Genomic DNA, 18458 nt, shown 5'->3' on the forward strand with positions numbered 1-18458 from the left:
GTCCCTTTTTGAAGCACTGACAGGATAATCTAGCTCAAAAACTCCTTTGATCAACACAGCAACATGCAGTGAAATCCTAATCCTACAGCTGACCACAGGAGTTTTGACTTCTGTGAGGTCAGAATTTCACATGCAAGACTTTCCTGGATGATATTTAGAGCTGCATCTCTGTCTGACTCTGGCATATGTTTATAGACAACTTTATTATTTCATAAAATTCTTTATTACCTTCTTCACAGTAACTAGAAAAGTGAATGTTAAACCCTGGTAGGTCCTGTAGCTTTCTTCTGGAAATAAAAAAGCCCCCAAAAGTGAACCTCTTCGATCTGACATGATCATAAATCACCTAATCAACCTTTTGTCCCTTTGTCTATGAATGGAGAAAAGTGACTCCAAAGAGAATCTGCCTTCTTCTTTTTCATCTTCAAATATAATGTCATGGGTAGGAGACAAAGGAAACGGTAAAAGGATTACCAGTACTGATCTCAAGAAGGTATTAATGTCCTTTCATGTTGTTCCTAGGAAGGAAGAGGAAGATCCAGGCCTAAAGTATTTAAAGTCTGAAATCCTATTAAAATCACATCTGTTATCTGAAGAGGCATTTAAGTCTGTCTCAGACTATCTGCTAGGCAGCCACCACTTCACCAAGCAGCCTCAACTCCAGCAAATCTCTGAGAAACAGGAGCAGGAACAACTCAAAAAAAGCTTTCCTTATTTTCCTCCGAAGGCAAAACTGCAACTGACCTCCCTGGGATTTCTTACAGTAATGGAGAGTTAGTCCTGTTCCCACCAAAGTGGGTGGCTGAGCCTCTCTAGTTTCCCAGGAGACCTAGTCAGAATCATGGCAAAAATTTACTCCAAATTAAAAAGTTTACAGTACAGGAAAAATAGAGACACAGAGAGAGAAATGTAGCCATAAAGACCCAAGTGGATCTCCTTTACTACAGGAAAAATAAGTAATTTCAGTATGTGACATAAACAGTCCATGTCAATGTTAACCTTGTCAGCATATCCTTACCAGTGTCCTTCTTCTTTGTTCGTGAGAGCTCATGGACTGTTGCTCCAATATCACTTCTCAAGGACTTGATGATCTTGTCCAGTGCTGGGACATTCTTGCCTTCCAAGTTAATGAAGAATTCATACTCATCTTTGTTGAGACGGGAAGGTCGGGACTCAATGTGGGTCAAGTTTATACCTTTTTCCTATGAGAAAGAGAAATTATGGTCCCACAGTTTTTGGGGGAAGGAATATGACATAAAGACTGGATAAATACATATGTCAGTCAACAAACCATACTGTACCATCCAAATAACTCAAAAGCTGCCACTGGACTCGAGGACTTTCACAACAGAGAGAGAAACAGAAAGGAAGAATGATAAATGTACAAGGGATTCACCCTTGTACAGAGCTCCATCACGAGGACTAGGCTCTACTGAAAGCTTAGAGAAAAGTGGGAGCAGGATACAAGTTGTAAACAGGCTTTGTATTGTGAATGGCAACTCCAGTCCCTCAAGCACATAATGAGAGCTCGTCTGTGTTGACAGAGACGTTTCCCCAGCATCGACACAGGAAGAAGGCATTCCACCTGTGGAGTACCCTCTCATGGGAAACTGAATGCTGTCTTGATGAGCATCTTGAGAGAAGACTGGATGAGCAGGCAGCTGGGCACCTTGCGAGATAAGCACTGCCAAACCTCTGCGCAGTCACCTGCAAAGCCACCTGCACAGATTCCAGGATTGTGAGCAGCTGCTGGGCAAAGATCCAAAGGGAAACATGGATCTGCTAAAAAAGGCAGCCCAGGTTTGTGCAAATAAAAAGATGGGTGTTTAAAATCACAGGATCACAGAGTTGGTGAGGTAGAATGGGACTTCTGGAGATCAGCAAGTACAATAATCTGCTCAGGTTGCCTGAGCAGATTGCCCAGGACTATGTCCAGTCAAGTTTGGAGACTCCTCAGTTTCTCTGGGCAACTGCTCCCAAGTCTAGTCACCCTCACAGAGAAGGATTATTTTCTTTAGCACAGAAATTCAAGTTCTGTCTCACCAAATATCTTTGCTGACCATCAGCAGTGTCTCCTAGCTCTGAAGAAAGTGATCATTGGCAGCTGTAGCATTGATGACTATAGCCAGTGGGAATCTGACCTCAGACATGCTGCCATGTTGATGTGTAAGCAACAAGTAGCTAAAAATCCTATTTTTCCAACAAAAAGCAAATAAAAAGTCCAGGAAACAAAAAATGTTTAGGAAAAAAAAAAATCCAGAAAGTCCAAAAGAAAAGTCCATGAACATTTACTCCTGTTAACTGAACTCAGATGTTTTCTTGAGCACTATAACTTGAATATGAAAACACTGCTTTCTTTCCTAGGTTTGTTTTTTTTTGTTGTTGTTGGGTTGTTTTTTTGTTTTTTGTTTGTTTGTTTGTTTGTTTGTTTTTTTGGGGTTTTTTTTGAGAAAATCTTTTTAACAGGTTTCCATGGGCATTGACTTTGCCCCTTGGCCATCTTATCAGGCTCACACTGGTGCTGCAGACACAGCGTGCCATGGCCAGGTCTGGGCTTCTGTCCCCTGGGACGAATATAGAAATCCCTGGAGGAAATTTGGGCCTGAAGATCACAGAATCATAGAATCATTACCCTCAGAAGAGTCTGAGGGGCTGACATGTGGTGATCAGCATCCCTGGAGAAACTGTTGCTTTTTGTCTTTCAAGCTGAAGAAGACTCCAAACTACATGTGGTGAAGTGCTGGCCCTGCTGGTGTCAATGTCAAACCCCCTGCTACAGTGGAGTCAGGATTTCATCCACAAAGTAATGCCATTAGGATCTACTTTTGACCTACAAGGAAGAAAAATAGAAGATTTTTAAACTGTACATCCTTCTTTCTGAGCCTCTTTAGGGTTTTCTTTGCTCCCCTCAGTGCTTGCATAGCGCAGGAGGGCATCTGGCCATCAGCAGCAAAGGCCTGATTTACTCCTCCACAAAAGGCAGCTTATTCCTTGGTAGGAAACATATATGTCATTACTCTGTTTCCTGAGCATTGCACACTACAGATGAACTCAAATTGTTTGGCTAGATACCAATACAATAAGTTGAAAAGGTCAAAAGCTCATTCACCAACTGCTGCTCTCAAGAGATGCCGTCCTCACAGGGCTGTCTGTCCAGGGAGAGAATGGCCAGCACTGTCCTTGGCCCTGGGGACAGTTTGTTTTAGGCCTCCAAAGCCCTGCTTCCCAAACAGACTGCCTATTGTCCTGTCCATGTGGTGAGGCACTGGGAGCTCCTGACAGAGAGCAGGCACAGAGAGCTGCTGTGCCTTTGCTGTGTCTCACCATCCTCATCCTAAAAGTTTTCTTCCTTATGCCTACTCTGGATCCACACTCTTTTAGCTTAAAACCATCACCCCATGTGCCATCGCAAACAGCCTTGCTAAAATTCTGTCCCCATCTTTCTTTCTTATAGGACCCCTCTGAGTACTGGAGGGCCACAATAAGATCCCCCCAGCACCTTCTCTTCTCTGGGCTGAAGGCTCCTTAAACTGCATCCCTTTGTTTTGTGATCAGGTGACTCTTCTACTGTACCAGCTCTCCAGTCAGGCTCAGTGAGCAGCTGGACAGACAGCAATGCCCCCCCTATAACGGGATGATGCAAGGGTTGGGAATGAAGAGCTGCAGGGTGGGCACGAGACACACTTATGGCAGCAGGAGTATCAATATCCCTCAAACTATCACAACCTAAGACAGTGAGAAAAAGGGGAGAAAAAAGAAGATGGAGGAAGGAGCCCATGGAAGAAGGAGCCCATGGAGAGAGTTACCTCCTTTCTCTCACCTGAGAGAAGCAGAATACGTTCCCACAGAATGTCAAGCTGCTTTGCTGTTTATTTGAGGGATATCTGCCACTCAGCAACGTCCAGAGCCAGCCTGTTACCTCTTTCTGCTGAGATTTCAGGACCCCACAACAGAGAAGCTGAAGGGAGAACCCTTCTGGTGACTGTCTATAGAGCAAGAATCCAGCAGCATATGTCCAACTCCCTGAACTGGCACTCCTGGAGAAGTGTGTTCTCATTTGCTGTGCCTTGCTACTAAGCCCTTGATTTCAAAATATTTACAGTGGCTCTGTTACTAGAGTTGCTTTATAAATCTCAATTTCATTCTAGTCCTACTACTCCATCTAGTGTTTAATCTTCATAGTTTCACACTGTTCAGAACTTTTTTGTATCCTTGATGTTGCCAAATCTTGCTATTGCATCACATTTCTCCCAATAGATGAAGTTTTCTTTAAAGCACCAACTTCTGGAGACAAATGGTTACCTGAGAAAGGAGAATGGGGGCATTTTTTTTTGGTTTAGTTGTACATTTTAAGCAGTTTTAATGTCTATCTGCTTTTTAGTAGAGATTGACATCTTGAAAATGTATGCCTTCAAAAGTCAGCTAAAAAAAGTTATTCCAGTTTTATGAGGTCTTTTTTGTTGATGGAACCTAACTCTTAACCTAACACCTTTGGAAGATCTCAACTGTCACACGTTTGTGGCTGGGTTCCCATCCAAGCTATTAACATGGATCTCTTCTGTCCTTCCTATTTTAGAGGTGGTAGGGATCAGATGGGCCCGTGGAGTGAGATTAGATGTGTCTTTGATGAATCCACCCCACCACCCACTGCAGCTGCAAGGAACTTGGAGAGGAGGTTGGTACTTCTTTCTTTCTCCTCAGGTTTATGACCAGGGGAGAGGTTGAGTCCCTCAGTCCCTCCCCTATAGACATAAAACCATGTGCCTGCTGTAGGTTTCTTTTTTCTTAATCCTTTCTTAAAATCCACACTCCGAGGGGTGGAAAAACTCAGCTTTTGTTATTTTAATACCCAAGTCAACGGATCCAGTATCCAATATCACTGCCCATTAGAGAAGGAAGTCTCAAGACACATTCTCAGAGCTCAAAGATCAAGCTAGAATTAGTTCTAACAGTGCTTGAAGGGGGTAGCAAGACAAATATATATTTAAAACAGAGACAATGGTGGATGCAGGGAGGAGATTGCCCATGTCCCTCCCTGCCTTACCTCACAGTGCTGGATCTCAGCCTTGGCTCCCTCTCAGAGTCTGTGAAGCAGCTCCAGCCCCTTGCCCAGGTTGTTCCAGGTTTTCCATCCTAATTGAGCACCACCTATGCTGCAGTTGCCTCACACGAGCAGGAGAAAACCAGACTGGTGTTGCACTACACCAGCAGTCTTGCTGAGGTCACTACCAAGAGAATTTAGTCCCACCCTCTGTTTAATGGCCTGGTCACTGGAAAAGGAAAGTTGTGTGTTCATGGCTACACAGGGAAGCTTTCAGTAGGGATGGATCCTTTCTGAAATTGTTATGGGTTACTACTTCCCATGACTCTCACACATCCTTCTGTTCACTAATTACTAAATGCTCCTATATATGGTTCTAAAACTAAGTACAGCTGTGAAATCCAGCTGCAGCTTCTTTTCATGACTGCTGCCATTAATGAAATCTGGCTTCATCAGGAGACCCCACACTGTTACCAGATGAAGAACTTTCAATAACACTATGATGCCACTAATCAACACTAAGTGAGAATTTGGGTAAAGTCTCCCAAAAGGAGGATTTTACTTGCACTTTCTGGTACCAAAAAAAAAAAAGATGAGATTTTTTTTAACCCTAGTCATGTTATAGTGCAGGGTTTCCTGAAGGACGACACTTCCAGAAGCACAAGTATAGGCTCAGTGCTTAATTTTCATAGGTCAGAGGACTTAGGTAATTACAGCAATGCTTTCAGCCATGGATTCCCAAAACAAAGGCAAAGGCAGCCATCTGATTCAACTCGACTGTCCAAGGGCCTGTTTCTCAGCTGGAGACAGAGAGAATATTCTCCTTCACAACTGCTAGGGCTTCCCTTCCAAGCCCATGGAGAAAAAGTGTCTCAGAGCAGGTCCCTGCCAACGGAGTGCCAGAGGGCAGCTGGCCCTGGAGCAGCCCCTGGTGTCCATCACTCTGCTCCAACCCTGACATTTGGCACAAGGCTTGCAACAGAATCTGGCTACAAATCACGTGGAGCAGGACAATCCAAAAACGTGACAGCGTGGGGCATTGCATAAGTAGCTGTGAAGAGTGCACTCCTCTCTTCAAACCCATGGTGATCAATTAGATCCAGAAATCCTGCTCTTGTGGCCAGAGGAAGAGGAGGGATAAGACCAAGGATGTGGATTTGGAGCAGTGTAATGAAATGATCACTTCTGTGCACATGTACAGTATAATGAAAAAACTGTCTTGTGCCAGAGGCAAGGCAGTTCACCCATCACTGCAGACACTTCCAGCATACCCCCTGCCCTAAGTGACTGCTTTCTCCCCCTGATTTGGAAACAACCCCAGCCATTGCAGAGCCAGTGCCTTCCCAGGGCACAAAGAGATAACAGTCACATAGGACCTTCTGTGGAATGAAGGAAGCTCCTAAACAGAAACAGAAAAGAGTTACCTCTGCTGACTCTGAAAGTGGCAGGTCTCATTTAGAACAGCTTGTTACTCCCATCCCATCTTTCTATGGAACAGTAACTTACCCCCATGGGACAGTAACCTACACTGGGAGCATGACTACTTGGTGCAAATCAACTTTTTTCTTTTTTTTGCTTTTGAGCTACAGCCCTACTCACTGATGGCTGCACCTTGCACTGAAGTCCTGCTCTGTATCTGAGGAGGTCCCATCACTGAGGAAAAGACAGAAGGTTCCTCTCTCACAATGGATAGAGCAAACTCGTGATGTATTCCAACATTTGCCACTTAAAACAGCTGACAATTTACTACTTGTAAATCCATCAGGAAAAGAACTTCAGAGAAGATTCATGTATTCACAAATTAATGTGGAAAATCTGCAATTAAAACTGAAGGCAATCCTTTTTGTATATAGAAATTCTTATTTCCGATATTTTTAATTATGTATTTAACTACAGAAAAGGCAATCTTTGAGGGGGAAAAATGTGGGGTTTTCTTCACTTTTTTTTTTTTCAGAATGAACTTTGTTGTTTAAAAAAGCTTCCTTAGATTTTTATCACTACAGAGAAACAAATATTTCTACCAAGTGTAACACTTGGGTCAACCCAAAGTGCTCAGTTTTGATAAGAAACTTGGAAGATTTCTCTCTTTTTTTTGGCCTCAACTTATACTCTGAACATTTTTGATATATCCAGTGAATCAAAAAAGAAACACAATTCCATGATGACTGTTCTGTCTTCCTGAATGTAAGCATGGTACTTTACTCATGTGTGAATAAACAGCACAGGGCTACACTAAGGAGTACCTCAGCACTTTACTCATGTGTGCTGTTCCGTTTCAGATGAAGGTATTTATTCAAGTTTTGGCTGCCTAGCTGTCATCTTCTACAACACAAATAAACAGCACAGGGCTACACTAAGGAGTACCTCAGTGTACAGCAGATCCCATTAAAATTAAGTCGGTGTAAAGACCCTGCTGGTGGATTTGTGCTGCCCCTACAGCCACCCTCAAGCCTGCAATGAGGACAGAGGTGACAAAGGGGCTTTTCAAGTGCAAAACAATTGGGTTTGACAAGCAAAAAGTGAATGTCTGCCACATCCCAACATACAAACAGAGCAGCTAGTGTGGAAGCAAAGTGGATTCAGCTTTAGCAATCTGCTTATTGCTGAGCATGACTGAGCTGCTAACACTTCACAGCACACCAGAGTGTGAATCTGGCCCTGCAGACAGGACAGTGAAGAAGGGGCTGCAGGGGCTGTACTGCCAGCAGTGGCATAGCTCTATGCTGTGCCAGTCCAGGAGGAACAGATTCGTGCAGTCAGGCAAGGATTTGCAAACCAGAGAGAAGGGGCAAGAGCCAGCGATCAGAAAAGCTTAGAACCCTGCCGAGGTCAGGTGTTTAGATGGGTCTTCCTGAGCAAACATAAGAAAAAAGTGGAAATAATCAAGTATGTTTTGGACCTAAAGCCAGCAGACAAAAAGAGCCAAGTTCGTTGAGAATATTACTCAGGAAAAAGCCCTTCAAGCTACATAGGAAAAACAAAACTTGTCACTGTCACCACATACTTGTGTGCAACTGGAACCTGAACAGAAAACTAGAGTTTGGGTCTTTGAGAAAAAAAACAAATGTGAGCATGCAGTACTCTGCCAACTGCATGAGCAACCCTGAGGGATGTCTGAGTAGGACAAACATTACTCTTTCCACAAAACACATTGAAATTCTCTTAAACTTGGGGTCTCAGTTAGAGGACATAATTTTGTGCCATGAGCACTCTGTAGCTCTTAGCCTTGAGCCTCCCCCTGCCTGGAGGAGGCTCCCCTAACTTCAGTCCATCGTGGCTCCCATAATGGGGGCTTACCCCTTCCATCTGGGCTGTGTTTGGACACTAATTCCTTTCCTGGGTGGTTTGCTCTGTGGGTGACTAGTGATTCTACTTGCCATGATGCTTGATGAGCCAGAAGTCTTGGGCCTCATGATATCCAGGGGCAGGCCTTTTATATCAGAGCACCCCTTTTGGTGTCCCTTTGTCCTGCTGCCCATGGAGAACAAGGTGTGACAGGGGCTAAAGTCTGGACAGTTTCACCCCAGCACAGGAGTGGGACATGGGCAGGGTGTGAACCTGGGAGTGCATCCCAGGAAGGGACTCAAGTGTGGCTGAACAATGCTCCCACAGAGTAAAAATTTTTTTTTCCAGTTCTTAAACAAAGGAGAGGATGAGCCTTCCCAGGTCCGTGCAGAAACCTCCTCTACAGAAAGACATCCTGTGTGCTGATGGCTCCTCAAGATTTCTCCTTTCTTTAGGTATCCCCTCAATTCCCTATGACTCAGTCTGGATCTTGCTTCCATGTTTCCTTTCCTGGGAAAGAGGGCAAATTTCCAAGTCTTTCATATTTACAGCTCATTCAACCCTCCTCCTCTCCCTTTCATGTCCCAGATTAGTTTTACAGACTGTCTAGAAAAGAGGCAAAATCCTCAAAGGCAGTGCTGGAGGCACTGTCCCTTGATCACTCCCAAATCTGGGCTGGGAGGAGAGGGTTGGGCTGCATTGCCATGCATGAGTGCCCAGAGAGATGCCAGCAGTCTGGGCACCCCCACCTCAGCGAGGAGCAGAAGCTTTACAGACACGCAACACATGGCCAGCAGCTCCGGCAGATGCACAAGGTGTGGACCCCCTCCATGAAGTGAACAATTGCAGCACCACATCTGCTCCGGGAAACAGCCTGATCCTATTTGTGGCTTGTCAGTTTTCTCTTTTCCTCCTGCATGTGGCTGCATGAGGCAATGACAGCTGGAGCAGCCACCCTCAAATCTCCTCTTGGGAGGCCCCTCTGAGACAAATCCACCACATTTCCACAGGCCAGCAGCAAGCTGGTGACACAAACCAGGGGACAAGGCTGGGTGTCTCCCTGCCCAAGGAGCCCACCCACAGAGAGACTGAACTAATTCCAGTAGCATCTCTCAGCTAGTGCTATTAGGCAGTGAAGGAGTACAAGACAAAAAAAAAAAAAAAAATCCCTCAAGGTCTTCCTGTTTGTTTCCGCTCCTTACGTGCCTATCACCACTTTCCCTGTCTGTGCTGTGGATGCCAGTGAGCACAGTCTGTTTGTCTGAGGCACCATAGCTATGGCCCAGATGGAAAAGGGGGAAGGTTTTCCCAGCTGTGCATGGATGTAAAACTTACACCTCTGTGGAGTTCTTGGAATGGAGTTACAACAGCCCACAGGCTTCTCTGGTTTACACCAGGAATTCACCAACAGCCCTGAGGAGCTGTCCTTGTACCATTAAATGCCATCCATCCATCCATCCATCCATCCATCCATCCATCCATCCATCCATCACAATGCCAAATGTAAAACTGATATAAGAGCACCTATGGCAGGTGTCTTGTCCAGCCTTGGTGCTGGAGGAGGCTGGGAGTTAGCACAGAAAGAATTGGCTTTGTTGGGTGGAAAACCACCCGAGTCCCAACCTCTCAGCTGCAATCAGGGACACTGGGAAAAGTGACTCTGTTGGTCTATTTTGGGTATCTGCTTTGGGGCAAGAAAAGTCACGTCCAAGAAGTGGTTACTTCTCTCTTTCCTGTACTAGCTCCTCTACAAACTTTTCTTTAGAGCTGACAGCAATTTACTTAATAGACATCAATGCATTTAATAAGAGAATATCAACAGTCTCATTAATTAATTTACAAACATGCACATCACTGACATATGGACATTTTGCAGGATTTTACTAGTCAATTCACAGATTTAGACTTGCTCTTCTGTTGTTGGTGAATTTCCTTTTATCTTAATGAATCAAACATGTCCTAAAATTTATAATTACTTTTCTTTTGTATCCATAACACACAACCTCTCATTTCCTAGTAAATTCAATTTACGAATGGAAAATATGCAGGCCACAACTTCTTAGAGTGTTCTAAAGAAATTGCTGTTTTCAGGCACAGCTATTGCATTAAAAAAAAAAAAAAAAGCCACAGAACTAATATAAAAGTGTATTTGCTTGGGAGCACAGAGTACACAGCTGTGTGTTGCAACACAACCATCCTGAACCACAAGGATTTTGTGCTTTTCAAACAACATTCATGACGTCTGGGAAATATTTCTGCTAGAATAAATATGCACACAATGTCCTGAAAGGTAAATGGCTCTGTGTTTCCCCAAAAATTTTCCAAATCACTCAGCATAAGTTACTGAATCCCTTTGGTGTAAAAAAAAGTGCTGTCATTTTTGTGCTGTTCTGTAGGCACCCTCTACCCACTCTCTAGAAGTACTGCAGGTGGGAGATGGTAGAATCTTTTATATCAGATTTTTTTGGGTGGACAAGATGTGCATTGTGAGTCACGTGGCTCACCTGCAGGTTATATTTGCCTTACAAATTATAAGGCAAATTACTTGGTTATAAGTCAATCTTAGGTCACAGCCCAACTCACCTCTACCTCTTAGTACAGCAGTTATGATTAAATATTTCCCTCTTAAGTGGAAAAAATGCATTTTTCTCACCCTCATGTCAGTTAAAGGTCGAGGTTTTAGTTTAAAAAAGCTACTTCTGCCCCAAAACTTTAAGGGATTTTAAGCCCAGAAAGGAAATGGAGGCTGTTTTCCCCTGTAATAGCAATGAAATAGAATCACAGACACAACCTCCAAGACCCTAAGAAGGTGTGGCTACAATATAAAATTGTAAAGACCTGAAGGAAAATATTTACCTCAAATGTGCGCAGGACTTTAGCCAATGCCCCTACTTCTTCTTTCAGGGAGAAAATCAAAGAAATCACACCATTTTTACTGGGGGAGTCTTCAATGTAGCTAGATTCCTGAAAGGAAAGAAAAATTACACAAACGAAAATTACTCCCATTCACCCTAGGAGTCAGTATTGCCTTTCTGTCTGTCCCTTTTGCACAGCACCGGCGATGTAAAGAAGGTATGAAACAGCTCTGAGTGGGAATCAAGGCAGATTCCCTGCTTCTGTGAGGAGCAGAGCAGCTCTGGGGCTGCTCTGATTCACCATGGTAGAGACACAAACCCCTTCTCTCAAACTAGAGCCCTTGTGAGAGCAAGGTAGCCAAAAAGGGCATGCAAATAAACCTAACACCATCCTTGCCTCACGTTCCCCCTCAGGGATGACTGGAGACATTGCTGCACTTTGGTTTCAGCTCCAGTGCAAAGTCCTTCCCTCAGGCTTCCTTTCCATCAGCACTCAGGGTTAAGCAGAGCAATGTAGATGAGCTCTGTGCAGAGATGCAGACCACGGTCTGTGTTTCCCTTCAGTTCTGCTTGTACCTGCCAGGTATCCCCAGGACAGAGGTAGTATTCATAGGAAGGATATGGAAGGTGATTTTAAAAAAAACTACAACATCAAACAAAGAAAATCAAAGAAAAAAAAAAGGAAAAATGTTGGAGCAAACATTTAGATCTTCCCTAAATCCTATAATGAGTAAAGACTGAGGGCAAGATGTGCTTTCATTTATGTTTGTTCCCTTTCTCTTATTGATTTTCTACACTGCAAATTCCAAAAGGCAATTTCCAGTACTCTCAAAGGTTTATTTTCATTATTTTCACAGTTCTCATTACTATAATGCCTTTGCATGTCTCTACATGTGTTTAGTTTCACAAAAGCCCTGTTAAGAAGGGAAGAGCTATTTCACCCCTTCTGAAAGAGGAAACTGAGACCTGGAGTTGAGGCAGATCTTGAAAGCTGGGTACTTGGCATGGCAGGTAAATTCCTGCTGAGATATCAACCACCTAATTTTTATGATATCAGACTAAATTAGATGTATACAACCATCACAAACTTTTGGAGGCCACATTAATGTCTTATTTGCGTGTTTATTCCATTTTTTTAACATCTACTGGCCATGGACAAATTGCCTGTGGCTGTTATTTCAAAGATCACACCAGACATCTGCAACACAGAGGAGTTCTGGTGTAACAAGTCCTGGGTTAAAGCTTGATTCAAGGTACCCATTCAAATATTTCTTATAAAGATCTGTATTTTTGGGCAGAGCTTGCTCTCATTATGGCTGTTGCTCAACTGAACATATAAATCAGAGTAAAAAGAGTCCCAGTTCCCAAATATTGTCCTCAGTAAAGATAGCCTTTGTAGAAGACAAATTAACAATCAAAGCCAGCTGCCCTGAAGCCATAAAGCTCTTGGTGGGTCTACATTTCCTGAGGCAGAGCTATGAAGAGCTGCTTTCTTTTGTAAAGTAAATAATTGCTGATTCTTCAAGCCATCTCTGAGGCTGCCTCCAAGGTTGCTGCTAACAAATTGGCCACACAGTCTGTTTTTCTGTCTGGCTTTGTTTCCAGAGGCTGCAAAGGTTTCCCAAAAACCAGCTGTATGAGGGACCTCTAGTGCAAATTGTAGTAGAAGTGCTGCCCCAGAAGGAAGAGTGCCACCTGTTCAGTTGTGACACTTCCTGCAGCATCTCTGTGTCTCCTGAGTCCCCATGCAGCCAGGGAGTCAGCCCAGCTCTCACATGGGGACGACCAAGAGGAAAAGCAGCTGGAAGTGCTGGATGTGTCAGCTGGCTAATGAAGCCCATTTACACCTCAAAAACCACAAGGGAAAACGATGACAGGAGTCTGGCAAAAGCCAAAACAAATGTCTGTAGTACTGAAATTTTATGGTAGTGTGACCAAAACTGTCATCTTAAATACTATCCATGCATTGCTTTTTTCCTTCTGTTTTCACCCACCACACCCACCACATCTCAAGGATGGAAGTGGCTCCACCATTGTCCGTCCAACGGATCGAGATTTTGGTTTTCACTGTCTGCAATGAAACTGCTCTAAAAGACATGCAGCTATATATTCAAAATATTCTTGCCAAGTCATGCTGTGAGAACCAACTTATATGACAGATTGACTTGAATGTGTGTGACAAACAATTCGTGGTTTGCATACTTGCAGGGGATATAGTGCAAAGTTGAAGTCCTGCAAGGTAATCCTGATGATAACAATCGATCTCTTTGTACAATGAGATTAGACAAAAAAGTCTTAAAAAACCTTTCCAAACTCATTGGTCACTAGCTTTGATTTGTTGAGATCAGCTGCTTTCAATCTGTCCTCAGTCATTTTCCCACTCTTGTAAGTTGATTTATATTGGTGCTTAAGAGAAAGACACGTTGCAGTAGGGAGCAGGCACTAGTGCTGTAAACAGACTCATACTTGCTTAACTTCTTGCACATCTGCACCTCAGCTCCCTGGAAGGTCTTTTAACAAGCAGCAGTCCATGCCTGAGCCTGTCACAGAGGTAACATCTTTAATTGCAAAGGGAGAGAAGACTGAAATGATTGTTTTGCTGGTACCCAGTTCTTATCAGGATAATGGAGGCAGCCTGCATCAATGCACACTGCAGATAATAAACCTCAACACGTGCACTGGAGGTGACAGCAAGCAAAAACAGAGGCACTCACATTGTTGCTGAGCTTTTTGTACTTATGCATAGCTTTAACTGTTGATCAGTTTTTTCCATTCTCATTTTGGACTTTGACTTCTAGTCCCTCAACATACATGGAGGAATTGCAGCTTTGGGGTAGTTTGACTGTTGTGTTACTATTGTGATTATGATTCAGAGTTGAAGAAACAATTTTATTTTGTTGAAATATTGTCTCTGTGATATGTATATGTGATTTACACTGTGCATAAATTCAGCTCCAATTTTCTTCCAGATCTGTTTTTTTTCCAGGAAATAAAATAAGAACCAGTTGAAGGGGATGAACAGCCATCCTGGACCTTGCACTATATCCCCTGCAAGTATGCAATCTCAAACAAAATGTTATGTAGATGCAAGGATAGGTTTACCTGAGCACAAACCTGCATTTTTAGTTAGCCACACTGCACATAGATTGGTATTGCCATTCTGACACAGGTGGCAGCCTTAGGGTCAATAACACAATCCTGTCAGCCTTCTAATCCATTGCTGAGGCATTTAGCTAAAGCCCTTCAGAGTGAATTCCAACACTGGTAAAGCCAGGTAAAGTTTTTCTTGCAATTTCAGAGATATAAAATTTTCACTTCACTGCTGTAATGTTCAAATTCACTAGATATGCAAAATGGAATTAGTTTCCAAGTCAGATTTCTTAAGGCATTTAAATGCTCATCATGGCAGTCATCATTGGAACAAAGCAATTACACAACTTGGATAAGCAGCAAGGTGAGACTCTAGAGAAATACTGTGGGAGTTCAGCCTCAGCACACCAAGTAGGAATAGAGGCTTCCTTGGCTTCTCTGCTCTTATGAAAAATAGAAGCCCCTTTTTTTGCACATCTGATGCAGCTTGTCTCTGGCTTCAGCATCATTGCATAGGACAGAGAAGTGCAGAATTTTGTCCTAATAATTAACCATGCTGGCCTCAGGTTACATCACTTGCCCCTGCAGTAACATCAGTGCCTGTATTTAAAAGGCATGAACTTCAGGTCCTTCCTGTATTTCCCAAAGCAAAGAGTTCAAAGTCAGTCAGTCAGTAAACATTAAAAAAAGAGAACAAGAGAGCCCCAAATTTAACAAAAAGCTGCACACATAATTTCATCTGTTTTCCTTTAACAAAAGAAGACAGCTTTTTTTCATCACACACATTTAAGACTTCCAATAAGCTTCTGGTCTTTTCTGATTCTTTGTCTTTTTGCCATGTACACAAGGATACTTTTACAATATTTGTTTGCGTTCTCGCTGTGTTTTTTGTGAGTACAATTAAGAGCAGACAAATACAGGAGCTGCCAAAATTGCTCAGGTACTGCTAAGCATCATGACAGGCCACCTTGATTCTTCCCCTCTTGGGTCACACTGCCTCTCAGAGAGTGGAGGACAAGCATAGCAGCGCAGGAGTGAGGCAGGACACCCCTCCACCTCTGCAAAAGGCAGGCACAGACCGCATCACTTACCTGGAAAGAGTCACCATTCATTTTGCAGTGCTGGGAGTCCATGTTGCAGAGGCAGCAATGCCCACACAGGGAGGCTCCTCCACTACAGCAGGTGAAGCCTTCTGGCTTAACTGCAGTGGCCAGAGATCTGTGCAAAGGTATTTAAAGTGGAGCAGCCAAGGCAAAGCCATTCCCTTCCCCAGCTCCCTCCCCTGGACAGCATGCCAAGGGGGCGTTCTCCCTGCACGCCCCCCCCACCCACCCCTGGCACACCAAGCTCCACGCCGGCCATCCCCTGTGAGTCCCACGCCTGCGTGGAGCAGCTCTCCAGCAGATTGTTTCTGTCTGCACCCAACGTGGAGGAGCAGCACGCTCTGAATTAACAGCCTTCCTCCTCCTGATCAACATCAGCTGTTTTCATTTTTTCAAGTCAACACATGGTTTTCAGTTCAGCCTGCAGCCTGTTCCTTCCCAATGCAGCTGCATGTTCAGCCGCAGGTGGGTTTCACCTCGGGGTCACTCCCCTTGGACAGATATCAGACATTCTCCAGGATGTGTTCTTTGGATGTCAAACGTGAGGCACGGAAGGCTCTGGCAAGGCACAGCAGCTGAGGGATTTGTCCTTTAGCAGGACCTCTGGGGCTGTTGCCAAAGAGCTCAGAGAGCAGGAGACACCACTGTGCTCACTGGACACTGGAGAGAGACAGCCAGTACAGGGGAAGCATGAGACAGGAGTTAGCAGCATGAACCTCACACTGAGATGTGAGCCTGAGCATGGGGAAAGGGAAGAAGGTAAAGGAAGAAAAGGAGCAGGAAAGAGTAGGTCAGAGCTCCAGGGCAGGAAGATGTAGAACTGCAGATGATGTACGTGTGCTTGCATGTGGTGTCAGCCATGGAAAGCACAGGGGGAACAGGGTGGGACACATAAATGATTTCAGGAAAGGTTAGTAAAGTACTGATATGAGAGAGCCCAAATTTGGCTTAATAAGAGTCACCTAAAGCGGTAAAGGAGATTGGAAAGCTGTAACACAATATCAGAGAGCAGGTGAAAAAATGAAGGAACTTGACAAGTATCTATCTTGCTATTTGGGAAAATGAAGTCTTACAAAGACAAATTGTGTCAAGCCAGGTGATCTTGCTATATTTTCATGATGAAATGAATTCTGTTTACAGTTATTTTGTCCTTGAAGGAAGCTCTACTGCGCACACCTGTGCAAACTCATATTGGCGAACACTAGAAAAGACTTATTGTAAATTTTTCATACCTACAAAACCCAGCAGCCTTACAGTGGGGAAACTGAGTGGAACAATTTTCTTAGTTCTTACTGTGGAGTCAGAATCCATCCCACTAAAATTATCAATTATATAACACGCATCTGAAGTGACTCTGTGCTTTGGGTGCAAATACGAACCTTTTTCAGAAGAGCTGCTTCTTTGTGTATCCTGAAACTGCCTGTAGGGTAGAAAGTTATTTCTGAAGTGATCAGCAAGCCTGTGGTATGGGCTGGCGGGTTAATGTAGCCAAATGCACATTAAACACACTGGATTCTGCTCACATGGCAGGAGGATGGGGCAAGGAAAGGCAGAGCAGTGGGGGAAAGTATCCCCAGTAACTGACAGCAGTAGAAAAACTACTGGGTTTTTAACTACTCAGCCAGTAAATTCATTATGGTAGCCAGTATTTTGTATCCTGTGTTTGTGCAGCACAAGGCACAGCCCTATCCATGATAGGGAGACTGAAGGCCACCTTGGAAAAAAATAACAGTGAGATGAAGATGGTGACAACTCTGATTATAGCCCCTGTGCAGGACAAGACAGACCCCAGAAACTAGTCTTGTTTACTTTCCCCATACACCATGCCTTTGCCACCTGGTATATTTTTCAGTGAGATAAAATATTCTCTCCTCTGTTTGTGCCTTCCTCTTTCTTTCCCCATCCCTTCTCTTGTCACTAATCTTTAATCTCTCTTTTACTTCTTTATGTCTTTTACATGCTTTTTATGTCTTTGATATGTTTTGGTCTTTATTTCTTCCTTTTCTCCATCCCCTTTCTTACATGTGTCCACTCTGCCCAATGGTAATGGCAAGACAAGGCAAAATATCAAATACCTAAAATACTGCTCATGCCAAATCTTTATAATCATCTATTTTGCCTCCTACCCCCTGCTTTTTTGTATTTATTTTGCAAGATTATCTTTCACCCTTGTTGTTACACAATCATAACAATATCACCAGTGTATTACCACCAGTTCACTCTTTGATCAGTCTGCACTGTCAGAGGTTGCCTGGTAGCAAAAGGCACTGGCTGAATGAAAAACAATTCTATCCTGCTAGGAGGAATTCCCAATGTCTCTTGTTTTGGAGCAAAGTGGTGTGTGGGGGTGTGTGAGTGAGTATGTGTGTGCCCAGTGATGTTACTCTTGGAATGTGCAGTTGCATCAGCATCTGATACCTTGGGCCATTTCAGAGTCCAAACTGCTGGATTTTCCCTGTCCTCTCTGAAGTACTACTTCAGCGTACCAAGCATGGGTTCATCCCCCTGCAGTGACACTGCCAACCAGATTTTCCCACTTGGGTTTCAAGCTTCCTCATGTGCCTGATTCCCTGGCTGGTGTGAGCACCTGGGCTTTAAATCTGTTAGTCCTGCTTTGGGCTTTTGCTTCTGCACCAAGCACCCCCTCTCCTTTCAAGGATATGCAGATCTGCACTAACGTCCCACCTTGCCTTTGCCTAAAAACACGTGTTCTCCCTCCAAAACACGCTTTCTTTGGGTACACACACACACATGCACACACCACATGTAGTCCTTTCTGGCTGTGCTCTCAGCCACAGCTCACAGGGCTCTTTGCACTGAAGCTGGCAAGCTCCCCTGGCCGGCACGATGCAAGTTCAAGGGGCCATGGACTTTGGCTGCTTTTCAGACTGCTCTTTGCCACCCATTTGCAGAGTGGCAGCTTCCCTGGAGCTCTCAGTCTTTGTGTCTGGGCAGAGATGTCCCTTCCTGTGCCAGGACACTGGGCCTATCCTCGGCCTGCAGCTCCCTGCTTCCCTGCTGGTTTGGGATGTCCCAGCTCATGTGAGGGTGCAGTAAGCAGCGGGAGGGGAATTTTCTAATTAA

The 18458-nt window shown here is 44.0% G+C and overlaps 1 protein-coding gene across 1 annotated transcript in view; it reads right to left on the bottom strand.

Moving 5' to 3' along the window:
• PAH (phenylalanine hydroxylase) overlaps positions 1-15404 on the bottom strand; it is a 33155-nt gene extending 17751 nt beyond the window's left edge. Inside the window, exons 1-3 of the mRNA XM_041398652.1 lie at positions 15363-15404; positions 11183-11290; positions 1019-1202 (exon numbers count right to left, since the gene is read on the bottom strand). Of these exons, the coding sequence (XP_041254586.1) occupies positions 1019-1202; positions 11183-11290; positions 15363-15404 (334 nt within the window). The remainder of the gene's footprint in view (positions 1-1018; positions 1203-11182; positions 11291-15362) is intronic.
• Positions 15405-18458: the final 3054 nt, after the last annotated feature.

Source organism: Onychostruthus taczanowskii, unplaced genomic scaffold (assembly GCF_017590055.1).
Source record: "Onychostruthus taczanowskii isolate IOZ18803 unplaced genomic scaffold, ASM1759005v1 scaffold15, whole genome shotgun sequence".
In the NCBI taxonomy this organism is placed as follows: domain Eukaryota; kingdom Metazoa; phylum Chordata; class Aves; order Passeriformes; family Passeridae; genus Onychostruthus; species Onychostruthus taczanowskii.